The sequence below is a fragment of the Gopherus evgoodei genome, chromosome 10 (assembly GCF_007399415.2).
Source record: "Gopherus evgoodei ecotype Sinaloan lineage chromosome 10, rGopEvg1_v1.p, whole genome shotgun sequence".
In the NCBI taxonomy this organism is placed as follows: Eukaryota; Metazoa; Chordata; order Testudines; family Testudinidae; genus Gopherus; species Gopherus evgoodei.
Genome location: NC_044331.1, coordinates 2,459,547 through 2,472,718, shown reverse-complemented (window position 1 = coordinate 2,472,718; position 13,172 = coordinate 2,459,547). Strand labels below are relative to the sequence as shown.

At 41.3% G+C, this 13,172-nt stretch overlaps 1 protein-coding gene across 3 annotated transcripts in view; it reads left to right on the top strand.

Moving 5' to 3' along the window:
• Window positions 1-232: 232 nt before the first annotated feature.
• Window positions 233-13,172, top strand: part of SPG11 (SPG11 vesicle trafficking associated, spatacsin) — an 85,355-nt gene continuing 72,415 nt past the window's right edge. For 2 of the 3 annotated variants that reach the window (XM_030578539.1, XM_030578538.1), the window contains exons 1-6: window positions 233-559; window positions 2,007-2,191; window positions 2,878-3,105; window positions 4,439-4,637; window positions 5,278-5,415; window positions 8,060-8,517. In XM_030578539.1, coding sequence (XP_030434399.1) covers window positions 348-559; window positions 2,007-2,191; window positions 2,878-3,105; window positions 4,439-4,637; window positions 5,278-5,415; window positions 8,060-8,517 — 1,420 coding nt within the window. In that variant the 5' untranslated portion in view covers window positions 233-347. Of the gene's footprint in view, window positions 560-628; window positions 749-2,006; window positions 2,192-2,877; window positions 3,106-4,438; window positions 4,638-5,277; window positions 5,416-8,059; window positions 8,518-13,172 lie in introns of those variants that run through there. The other variant, XM_030578540.1, reaches the window with a different exon arrangement.

Sequence of the window (13,172 nt, the reverse complement as noted above, 5' to 3'; positions counted from 1 at the left end):
CGTCTCATTATGGCGTGGCCTCACAGACTACCACTTTCAATTCACACGCTTCTGGTTGCACTGCACAGCTAGTACGCACGAAGACTACAAATCCCAGCATGCAATGCTCCATGTGGTCACAAGAGCTAGTCTTTACCGCAGGGCATTCTGGGAGTTGTAGTCTCAGTGGAATGTCCACTTCCTAAAGCGACGAGATTTCCGGGTTTCCTCGACCCAGCGACTGTCGTCGTCCTCTTGCGTCAGACTGGCCGGAAGTAGCGCTCTGCGCAAGATGGCCGCGGCCCTTGTGCTCTGGCTGAAGCCGGAAGTTCGGTCTGGCGGGGAGCTGGCTGGCGGCCCCTAGGAGGATGGAGGGCGCGAAGGGGGAGCTGCGGGTGCTGCTGGTGCCCCTCGCCCGGGAGGCCCGCAGCCCCCAGGCGGACACAGCCCAGGCCAAGCTCAACAGGGCGCAGGACGCTCTGGGAAGCCTGCTGGTCTCGGGGGGGCTCCACCTCAGGTCCCTGGCGTGGGACAGGGCTGGCCGGGCCCGCGGCAGCCCCATCCCGGGACCGTGGGCGGAGTAAGTGGCGGGGCCCAGCGCAGGGCTTGGGGGTCCCGTCGAGCCCAGGATCCGCGGCGCGCGGGGCTGGCAGGCCGGGATCCGAGCCGCGCTCCGGGCGGCGCGCTGCAGTCTGCTGCTGTCGGGCCTCTCACGCCTCTCGGGTTGTTGGGCGGCGCCCTGACGTGTCCGGGTTTCTCCATCTGCTGGGTATTGTTCTGCTGATCGTCACAGGGCAGAAGCAAAGCCTGTTCTCCAGGGCCGTCCTCAAACCCTCACAGCCCGAAATGTGGGAGACTTAATGGAAGGAGCGAGACTGCAGAGGGCAGTGCTTCTGTATCCTGGGAAATTTCCCCCAAATCTGGGCTTTTTTGAGTAAAACGTTTTGAATGAAATTTCCCAATTTCCCAGTTTCCAACATTTTACTCACAAATCCCCAGGTTTGGGGAAATTTCCCAGGATATAGAAGCACTGTAAAACTTTTGTCTGGGAATTTTTCACCAGATTTGGAAAATTTTTAGCGCTAGGTTGGGAAAGGTTGGCATCACGATATAGAAGAACTGGGAGAGGGCTTGCTGTAAGCCACCAGCTCCCTCTGTTTCTCCTTTGACTGCAGAGGTTTTATCCCTGGGATAAAAATGAGGAGTCCGGTGGAACCTTAAAGACTAACAGATTTATTTGGGTATAAGTTTTCATGGGTAAAAAACCCACTTCTTCAGATACATACATCTGATGAAGCGGGTTTTTTACCCACGAAAGCTTATGCATAAATAAATCTGTTAGTCTTTAAGGTGCCACTGGACTCCTCCTTGTTTTTGTGGACACAGAGTAACAGGGCTACCCCTCTGATACTTGTCTCCCTGGAATGGCTTTTCCAATATGTGCTAACTACTTATTGCTAAGCTATCTGCTCCACCTTGCATTTGCTGTGACCCTGGGAGAGCTTTTCGCAGACCTGAAGAAGAGCTCTGTTACTGTGTAGGACCTGGAAAGCTTGTCTTTCTCTCACCAATATAAGTTGGTCCAATACAAGATATTATTTCACCCACCTTATCTTTCTGAAGCATGGCAATCTCCTCTGTCTTGGAACAGGACAAACTGTTAAAGCCTGCCTGAAAGTTGAAGCATCACTGACAGCTTAAAAATCACATTATGAAAGCGTTGTGCCTATTATTGTTACAAGTAACACTTATGATCACTATAACTAAAATAGATAAAAGAGCAAGAAAATATTTTTCCTTTTTAGTGTATATTTTGGACATTTGATAGCAGTTTGTGTGTGTATATTTCACTTTTTCTGTCAGTGCCCTGGGTGTGTGTGTGTGTGTGTGTGTGTGTGTGTGTGAATAAAACACCACAGTAGGTATTTTTAAACTCCTTTGTTATGTTTTCTGAACTGTGGAATCTGCTGAAGTTGGAAGAGAATAATGTGAGTAAATGTAACATTAAATATTGTTATTAAATATAGCTTCATGTGGGAGGATGCAGAAAATAATGATCCACAAGGAAACAAGCCAAAACTCCTGGCTCTTAGTAAAAACAATGACCTGTTTGTCTATGAGCTCAATAGAGAGGATGGAAAATCTGACACAACTGCCTTGTACAGCTGGAATGAAAAGAGACTTAAAAAACTTCTGGAAGTTAAAAATATTAGTGAGTACATTCAATGTATATTCCGTATTTTTAATCTCTTGGTGATTATGGACCCAATCCTGCAACAACTATTAACATAAGAATGGTCTGCAGGATTGGGCCTTAGGAAGGTGTAAAATATTTTCATGCTGTCATTTTTAATGTGGGTTTGGAACTCATCAGTAATGCTAATGAATTTGTTGAATGGCAATGATATAAATATTACAGATGGTCATGCACTTCACTTTATCAAATGAAAATAAGAAGGTACTATAGTTGAGACTATACCCCCGGATCCTGCAGAGACTTAAGCATATACTTAACTTTACACTGTGACTAGCCCGTTGAAGTCTCAGTATAGAGTTAAGTAGCTGTGTAAACCTTTGCAGGATTGGGGCCTTGAAACATTAAATAAGTTTAAGATCCCCTGCCCTGAAGTCTCCTTGCTAAAATATTTTATTTTCAAAATTAGTATTTTTAGTGCCTATTAAAATGTGGTTTTGTGTTCCCCATGTTGTCTTTGTGTAGTAGAGGTTGGTTAAACAAATTAGTGCTATTCTTGAAACTGTTCTGACGTCAGTGATCTTGGCACACTACATTGATCAAAAGGCTAAGACAATGAATTTAAGCTATATAAGTGTCTCTCGAATCAAAATGACCAATTTGGATGTGTAAAAAAAATTGATTCTTTAAAAATAATTTTACAGGTCTTTCTTCAATATCGTCTGTGAGGATTCTGTCATTTAAAAAGAACACATCTTTGCTACTGTTGAATAACTTTATTCTTGTGCACCTTGACTTTCCTGGAGAAGATACAGAATTACAGGCACTTGACTGCTTTATCCTTGATTTGTCTCCACAAGCTTTGGAAAGAATAACAGATGTGAACTTTTGTAGAGGGGTTCTATTTTTGTTAGATAACTCTGGCTGGATATGTATCCTTTGCAATGGACACTGTTTCTCAATATAATTGATCAAAAAAAGTAAAGTCATACTGTGAAGAAAAAGAATGTGGATAACAGGAAAAAAATATTTCTTGAAACCCTTTCAGGATTAAACACACATTTTATGAAGGAAATTCAAGCCTCACTATTTTGACGTTATTTCATCCATCTAGTCCATGTGATAGCATAGTTCAGTGTGAAAAGCTGAAGTACAACATGGTCTCACCAGGCCAGTGGAACTTCATTATTACGCTGTAGATGCCAACTTTTTGGTCTCTTGTGGCAGGATGATAGCCATTTGTTTCACAAACTGTTCAGCTATCTCTATTCCCAGCTGATTTTTCTTACACTGTGTAATAATCCCATTATTTTGTTCTTCCAACTGTGTTTTGCAATAAGCAATTGCCAAAAAAATGTGAATGCACATTTAGAGAGGTTTAGGGTTTTTAAATAGTATTTAGATTTTAATTGATTTTTAATTACATTCCTAATGGTTTTACAGACTTATACTAGTAACGTCAACATATTTGTTTGAAGCAATTTATAGGTTGTACTTTCCAAGACAACTAGATACAGTCATTCGGATTTGTTCAAATTCTGTAGCTTGTTGTCCTGCTAAATAGCAGTGGTACAATTTCTCATGAGAGACTGGAGTCCATTCCATCATTTTTGGTGGCTGACTTCTTGTTAATGCTCCTACTCCATGCTCTTGTCCAGAATTCAAAAATAGGCTTGTAAACATTTTTCAGGCAGTCTCTCACCAGTACTCCAATATTCATTACGTTAATTACTATTCAGAGAGATTGTTTTACTTCAGTTTCAATCCACTCAGTCTGTTATTTCAACAACCTTGCAATTTGTACTGCCAAAATTTAAAAAGATCTCTTCTGCTCTAGTCATTGTTAATTAAAACTGTACTTTGCACAGTTTTGCTTTTATAATCAAAAACACATTGTCAAAGAGTGAAGTTTGGGGCAGTAGGGAGAATGGATATAGAAATAGTGTTCAATATGTGCTCTATTGGCATAGAGTTTCTAATTAAATTGTCAGCTTTTTATGAAGCAGGGCACATGGCACACTTTGCATTTGTACAGCACCTAGCGCAATGTGGCTCTAATCCTGATTGGGCCTTTGAGTGCTACTGTGAAACATCCTAAAAAATTAATAATTATAAATATCTTGCTGTGCAAGAACTTGAAGACTATATACATATACACCTACCTTGGGAAACAAAGTACAAGAAATTCACTGACCTATTTTGTTATGTATTGTTTGCTTGTTGAATAGTTTGAAACCTGTCACTTTCTTTGACTTTGGCGTAAAGACATATTTGATACAGTAGATGGTGTGCATCTAGCAGATGTTGACGTTGCACTCTTCCAAGCAAACGTGGAGGATGAGAACAAGAATACAACCATCTTATCTCCCCTCACTTTGGTAAAGGTGTCGCACGATCTCAACGTTGCTGTGATCATTAATTCGTCTAATTATGCCATTTCTATTGATCTAAATTTGTATTTCAGGTATGTTTGCTACAAAATTTTAAAATACATTTTTATGAGGCTAGCTAGTTTTAAATTATTGCCAATCTTGCATCTGTTGCGGTCAGAATCCAAATTCCCATTAGTGTCCATTTGAGTCGGACTGGGCTCAAGATATAGTAAAAGCGTATTAAAAAATCATGTTTCTTCAGAGTTTGCAAATCAGCGTGCTTCAACATATGTTCTTCCACTTGAGCAAGCAGAACAATAGTCTTCGCGTACTATTGCTAGAGGAGGTGAGAGATATATTGTGGTTTTTCAGATAGCATTGGGTAGTAGCAGCTCCTTGAAGTATCTACAGGTATTATATTGGAACTGCTTAGCAATTTAAATTTACCACCTCCATTTGATAATTGCTGACTGAAGATTTGACCCAGCAAGAATTGCTCACCTGAAAGAAGATTGCAGAATCATACTCTGGGTTTGTATTATGTGAATGCATTTATATGAAATGCTGTTGAATTTAGAGAGAGGACCACTTCTCTGCAATATTATCTTCCAGTTTTTCATCAGAATAATTTTGTGACTTTATAGAATAAATATAAAAATTTGCATTTTAAAAAGTCATTAAAAGTTTTGGAGGCGGTGTAACTTAAATTATTTTTAATATCTCTATTTGCAGAGAATTCCCTGGGCATTTATTTTGTAAGAAAATTTTTCAAAATCTTCCTGTGACACGACTGGAAGGAATTGATGAAGATGACCTTGCTAGCTCTGACTGCAGCATGAAACTTACGAGGTTTTCTTTCCGGACAGACAGGTTTGTAAATATAAATACCTTCTAGCACAAGCTGTTACAGTTTCTCCTGCATCGTAATCTAGGTCAGAGGTTCTCAAACTGGGGGGCAGGCCTCCCTGGGGAGGCATGGAATGTATTCTGAGGGGGCGTGAGAAGCTTTAGGAAAAAAATGTGCACATTTTACCCACAACAGTGAATAACTAGCAAAGCTCATTCCTCCACACACACAAGATCCTCCTTCAGATGGCTCTGTGCATTTGACTCTAGATAGCACTGTGCATTTTGACGGATTTCTCTTAAGCTTCCATAGTATTATACAAAGTTGTTGCCATCTGTACGTTAATCCGTTTGCTATGACATGGTGTGCACATTTAATTGTAAGCATTGACCGCAATCAGTTTTGTTTTTGATCTTATTACAATAGATCATTGGCTCTGTTTGAATCAATGACTTACTGTTTTTAATATTTAGCGAGAGTTGCATGTTAGTTGTTTTTTTTTAAATCAATGTATGTACTTGTGGGGGCAGGAAGGGGTGTAAACTACAGACACAAAGAAGGGGGCACAATCAAATAAGTTGAGAGCCGCTGATCTAGGTGATTCACATATTACTAGACTACTTAATTTCAATTACAAATTTAGCAAGTTCTGAAATCAGCTGTGCACAGATTAGTTAGCTCCTCTTAGTTTAAAAATGATGTGGTCCTTAGGCCACTGCTAGGGAATTAGTTAGACAATCTCAGTCCATTTTCTGTAGGCCATTAACCAACCTTGAGACAATAGTGTCCTTGTCATACTACTTTGACTTAGATTTTAACCAGTACCGACAGACATGGTGTCCTATTACAAGTCCCCCCAGAACTTTTTGCATGCTAGACATAGATGAATACATATCCTCGTCCTTAAGAATGGCCATACTGTGTCAGACCGGTATTCTGTCTTCCGAAAGTGGCCAGTGCCAGATGTTTCAGAGGGAATGAACAGAACAGGGTAATTGAGTGATCTATTCCCTTTTGTCCAGTCCCAGTTTATGGCAGTCAGAGACTTAGGAACACCTGAAGGATAAGGTGGCATCCCAGACCTTGGCTAATAGCCATTGATGGACCTATTCTGCAGGAACTTATCTAATTCTTTTTTGAACCCACTTATAATTTTGGCCTTCACCACATACCATGGCAAAGAGTTCCACAGATGGACTGTGCATTCTGTGAAGCAGTACTTTCTTTTGTTTCTTTTAAACCTGCTGCCTATTAATTCCATCAGGTGATCCCTAGTTCTAGTATTATGTGTAAGGGTAAATAACACTTCCCTATTCACATTCTCCATGTCATTCATGATTTTATAGACCTCTGTCATATCTCCCTGTAGTCATCTGTTTTCGAAGATGAACAGTCCCAGTCTCTTTAATCTCTCCTAATACAGAAGCTGTTCCATACCCCTAATTGTTGTTGCCCATCTCTGCACCTTTTCCAATTGTAATAAATCATTTTTTGAGAAGGGCAACCAAAACTGCATGCAGTATTCAAGGTGTGGGCATACCATGGCATTGTATGCCAGCATTTTGATATTTTCTGTTTTATCTATCCTTTTCCTAATGCTTCTGAACATTCTATTAGCTTTTTTGACTGCCGCTGTACATTGAGCAGATGTTTTCAGAGAACGATTCAAGATCTTTATTGACTGGCAATAGCTAATTTAGATCCCATCATTTTACATGATGATGTTTTCCAATGTGCATTACTTGCATTGTCAACATTGAATTTCATCTGCCATTTTGTTACTCAGTTTAATGAGATCCCTTTGTAATTCCCTTTGCAACTTTGGACTTAATTAGCTTGAGTAATTTTGTATCCTCTGCAAATTTTGCCTTTTCATTGTTCACCCCCTTTTCCAGATCATTTATGAGTATGCTGAACAGCACAGGTCCCAGTACAAATTCTTGGAAGACCCTGCTATTTACCTTTCTCCATTATGAGAACTGACCATTTATTCCTACCTTTTGTTTCCTATCTTTTAGCCAGTTACTGATTCATGATAGGACCTTCCCTCTTATCCCATGACAGCTTACTTTGCTTAAGAGCCTTTGGTTAGAGACCTTCTCAAAGGCATTCTGAAAGTCCAAGTATACTATATCAACTAGATCACCGTTATCCACATGCTTGTTGACTTCTTCAATGAATTAAAATAAAAATAGTCTGAATGTGTCTTGTTCACATGTATTTTAATTTTAGTATTTTAACTGATGTTTAGCTAGTCTTAGAGATAAACAATATACCATTAATATTAAGTTCTTAAACCCAAAGCTGTAACAACTTTATGTAGTCAGAATAGTTTTCATTATTCGATGAATGTCTTATTTATCAAAAAACCTTACGAAGTCCTTGAGTAATTCTATGAGAAAATTAAAAACAAAGATCAACACTGAGCTTAGTGAAATTTATGAGCTAATGTAGCTGTAAGCATACAACTCAGTTGCACGAAGTAAATAATCAGTGTTAAAATAGATTACTTTGCCAGTATTTTGAGGGTGGCGTGCAGGATTTTGGATCTTGTCCATAAATCTTAGTTTATGGTTTTTGGTCAAAGTAACCTTTCAAAATTAAAGCCTGTAAATTACTTTCATTGTCATGATTTTGGTGGTTGTATGTTTTTCTCTCTTTCTCGAGGTCATGGAAAGCACACTTGTCCTCGCTATATAACACATCAAAGAGACCTGACTCTCCAAATTTGGTGCCTAACATTTGCTTACCTTGGTACCAGTACCTTCCCCATCTTGAACATTATGATTATAAAATCTGTGACACATCTGAGAAGATCTTGTCTTCCATACCACAAGACAGTGCCTATATCCTTTCCAAATCAACAAGGAAAGATTATGCAAATATCAATGACATAGGAAGACAATGGAAAAAAATCCATCCGGGAGGCCTAGAAGAAATGATGAAACTTGAGTGTAAATCTGTGACAGGATTTAGTGCACTGTTTGCATTATCAGCAGGTGACAAAGGATTGACTGTTGCTCTGTGGGACTTAGAGACACAAGATGTGACATATTATCACATTGGCAAAAATTGTATTTATGTGGATTGCAGTGGAGAGGAGCAGTTGTGTGTCATTCAGACAGGTGAGTTTTTTGGTTTTCCTAATATGGTGAAGACTTCTGTTGAAAACATTTTGGTCTGTACTAACAATATGCTTCCCCTGTCTACCTAATATGATTCTCTCCAATTCATAATGCTTTTCTGCTGAGGGTGAGTGTCATATAGGGCCCTGCCAGAGCTTTGTGGCCCTGTTTTAACAGAAATTCGGTATATGTAAATTAAACAAATTGGCGCATAGTTTGTAATTTTTTGATATACTGATTTAGTATGAATTTCCCAGTTACAGTGAATAATTACATTGTATAGAAAAATCTATAACCATCCAATTTTGTTTTCAGGGTTTAGATAGGAAGTACAGTTATATTTGCTAAATCTATGCTTTATTTTAAACCCTGCTATTTAGAACATTAAGTTTCAAAGACAGCAATTCATCATATATCTTGTTGTAAGTGAGGGGCTTCATGAAAAGTTTAGTGCCAGATCCTGCTTTGAGTTATACATTTGCACCTCATATAAACTCCAGTGGGAGTTGTGTATGCTATGTTTGAAGGTAGAGTTTGGCCCATAAAACGTGGACCCTTCTTCATGGCTAGGGTTGCTAACTCTGACTGAAGCTATTCCGGGAGATTTTTTCCCCACAACATGACATAATGTCATTTTCTTAAAATCTCCTGGATTGCTTTCAGTGGTCTCCTGGAGATCAATGCTGATTCTGGGAGACTCCAGGCCAATCCTGGAGGATTGGCAACCCTACTCATGGCCTGTGGCCCTGAATCTGAATCAGATTGAGGGCTCTTTCTTCAGTGCATTTTTCCTTTCTTTTTTGGCTGCTTTGTTTCCCCTTTATTTTCCCTTAGTTTCTCCTTATGGTACCCCCAGCATGGATGTTTTTACTTTTGCTGTGAAGTGAGCTAGTGGGAGCCTCTTTTGATCTAGGAATGAGCCTTTTGTAGTTGCTAGACAAGCAGGTAGTTCATGCTTTCCTCATAGGTCACACATGCAAACTCCGTGGAGTGCTTAATGAGTTTCCTTTCCTCCATGGATCTTCATTATGAAACCTGAATCTGTCTACTAGCTGATATTCTTAGCATAGTTTACATCGTATTAACTAGTTTGTTAAATGCATTCCTTTATCTGCTGGAGAATTTTATGTTTTGAATATCTGAATTTGACCTTAAACCAATGATTGTTTTTTTCTTCTGAATCCCTGAACCTCTGACTTAGTACCAGGAGAGAGAAGGTAGGTGAGATATTATCTTGTACTGGACCATCTTCTGTTGATGGAAGGGACAAGGAGGAAAGAAAGCTCTGTGTAGCTCAAAGTGTATACCTTCCACCAATAGAAGTTGCTCCAATAAAAGAGATTACCTTGCCTAACTTGTCTCTGTCATATCCTCGGAACAAGGCTGCTACAACAACACTGCAAACATAAATATTAGGTAGGAAAACACAGATTCTATGGATATTTACGTAGGTAAATCACTCTGCCCAGGATGCCTTCCAAACAATGGTCCTCTGCTGTGTCACTTGATTCTCTGACTCAGGGTATGTCTACACTACGAGATTATTCCGATTTTACATAAACTGGGTTTGTAAAACAGATTGTATAAAGTCGAGTGCACGTGGCCACACTTAGCACATTAATTCGGCGGTGTACGTCCATGTACTGAGGCTAGTGTTGATTTCCGGAGCGTTGCACTGTGGGTAACATAGTTCCTGCAGTCTCCCCTGCCCATTGGAATTCTGGGTTGAGATCCCAATGCAAAAACAGTGTTGCAGGTGATTCTGGGTAAATGTTGTCACTCAATCCTTCCTCCATGAAAGCAACGGCAGACAATCATTTTGTGCCCTTTTCCCCAGGATTGCCCTGGCAGACGCCATAGCATGGCAACCATGGAGCCCGTTTTGCCTTTCGTCACTGTCACCATATGTGTACTGGATGCTGCTGACAGACGCGGTACTGCAGTGCTACACATTTATTTGCCTTTGCAAGGTAGCAGAGACAGTTACCAGCCCTATTGCACCGTCTGCCATGTCATTGTAAATTGGCGATGAGATGACTGTTATCAGTCATTCTGTACTGTCTGGTGCTGTCATGCGTGCTCCTGGCTGGCTTCGCTGAGGTCAGTGGGGGGCGCATGGACAAAAATGGAAATGACTCCCCGGGTCATTGCCTTCTTTATGTTTTGTTTAAAAATAGAGTCAGTCCTGCCTAGAATATGCGGCAAGTGTACTAGAGAACCAGAGAGCACAGCTGCTCCGTGTCAAAGCCCCAGAGATCCCGCAGAAATGATGAGCTGCATGCCATTCTAGGGGGTGCCCCTTGCTTCCCTCCTCCCCCAACCCTCCTGGGCTACCGTGGCAGTGTCCCCCCATTTGGGTGATGAAGTAATAAAGAATTCAGGAATAAGAAATACTGACTTTTTAGTGAGATAAAATGAGGGGGAGGAAGCCTTCAGCTGCTATGATAGTCCAGGCAGTACAGAATCTTTTCTTTAGACATGAAGATGGGGGGGGGGGGGGCTGATGGAGCTCAGCCTCCAGTTGCTATGATGAAGACGGTTACCAGCCGTTCTGTACCATCTGCCGGGAATGACTGGGAGTCATTCCCATTTTTACCCACGCGCCCCCGGCCGACCTCACCAAGGCCATCCAGGAGCACTCACGGGCTGCTGCTGATGATGGATAGCAGTCATATTGTACCATCTGCCACTGGGAAGGGGATGCTGGTATTCAGCGCTGCAGCACCCCGTCTACCAGCAGCATGCAGTAGACATAGGGTGACATTGAAAAAGGTGAGAAACGTTTTTTTTCCCTTTTCTTTCGGGGGGGGGGAAGGGTGTAAATTGACGACATATACCCTAAAACACCCGGGAAAATGTTTTTGACCCTTCAGGCATTGGGAGCTCAGCCAAGAATGCAAATGCTTTTCGGAGACTGCGGGGACTGTGGGATAGCTGGAGTCCTCGGTACCCCCTCCCTCCATGAGCGTCCATTTGATTCGTTGGCTTTCTGTTACGTTTGTCACACAGCACTGTGCTGTGGACTCTGTATCATAGCCTGGAGATTTTTTTCAAATGCTTTGTCATTTCGTCTTCTGTAACGGAGCTCTGGTAGAACAGATTTGTATCCTCATACAGTGATCAGATCCAGTATCTCCTGTACAGTCCATGCTGGGGCTCTTTTTGGATTTGGGACTGCATCACCACCCATGCTGATCAGAGCTCCATGTTGGGCAAACAGGAAATGAAATTCAAAAGTTTGCGGGGCTTTTCCTGTCTACCTGGCCAGTGCATCCGAGTTCAGATTACTTTCCAGGGCGGTCACAATGGTGCACTGTGGGATACCACCCGGAGGCCAATACTGTCAATTTGCGGCCACACTAACCCTAATCCGACATGGCAATACCAATTTCAGCGCTAATCCTCTCGTCGGGGAAGAGTACAGAAATCGGTTTAAAGAGCCCTTTATATCGATATAAAGAGCCTTGTGTGGACGGGTGCAGGGTTAAATCGGTTTAATGCTGCTCAATTTGGTTTAAACGTGTAGTGTAGGCCAGGCCTCGAACTACATTCTTATGTTCTCTTCTGCTTCTCCTGGACATAAGCACGTGTAATCATATATTTTGATGGATAAGGGTTTTGCTTATGACTGATTTCTTTGCGTTGTTTGGACTTGAGGATTTCTTTCAGGAATGCAACACTAGATTGTCATGCAAGTATCTCAGATTGATCTATGTTTAGTTTTGATTAAAATACTTATTATTTTGTATGAGAATTTATTTCACCTTGTAACTTTTATGTTTATATACTTAAGTTGTGAGTTTAGAGATGTTTTCTTTTGAAAGTCGTAAGAAAATTAGTAAGATGGATGTGAAAAGATGATGGTGTGACATTCTCTCCTCAGAGAGCACAGAACCGTAAGCTGCTGTGTTACCTCTCTCCCTCAGCAAGAGAGAGCTTTGTTGGTGCTTAAACGGTGTCAGCTCCCAGCCACACCAATCTGTCTGTCTCACCAGCAAATTCTTTGAGGCTCTGCCAGCCATAACCTTGCCTTGCACGTGACATTTAGTGATCCCCAGTTCCCAAGTTCTCCAGAGACGTCTCTCTGCAGTATCCAGCTTCTATCACTAGACAGCCACAGAAATGACCAAGTCTGCTGCTTCCAAAGAGACTGTGCACACCCGAACCTGTTAGTCTACCTGAGGACCCCACTTACTTTCATGCACAGCACTGAGATGGTTCAGAGTAAAACTAAGCATAAATGTATTAACAAAGAACATAGATTAAGTGATACTGAGCAAGAGAAAGAGACAGGTCTGGTTACAAACAAAACAAAATCTCGCTTGAACTTTAGCAAGCTACAGTCTTTGCCTATGCAGCTTTCTCACTTACATCAAGCTATCAGCATCTCCAGCCCCTCAGGCAGGAGGATCCTCCAATCGCAGAACTGGAGGGTGTTGGTCCATTTGTTCCCAAAGTGATGGATAATAAAGGAGTTCCCTCTCTTTCCTTTTATGGTCCAGAAAATCTTTGACGTGTATTCTTTGATGAGTAAAGCCAGACAAAGTTTTTCTCCCTGGTTGCTTGTTCTTTGGGGTGCAGGTGCCAAGCCACTTCTTCATCTTCTGGTCAATTTGCTTTCTCAATTGGCTTGATCACTTTGTTTACCTTAGAGG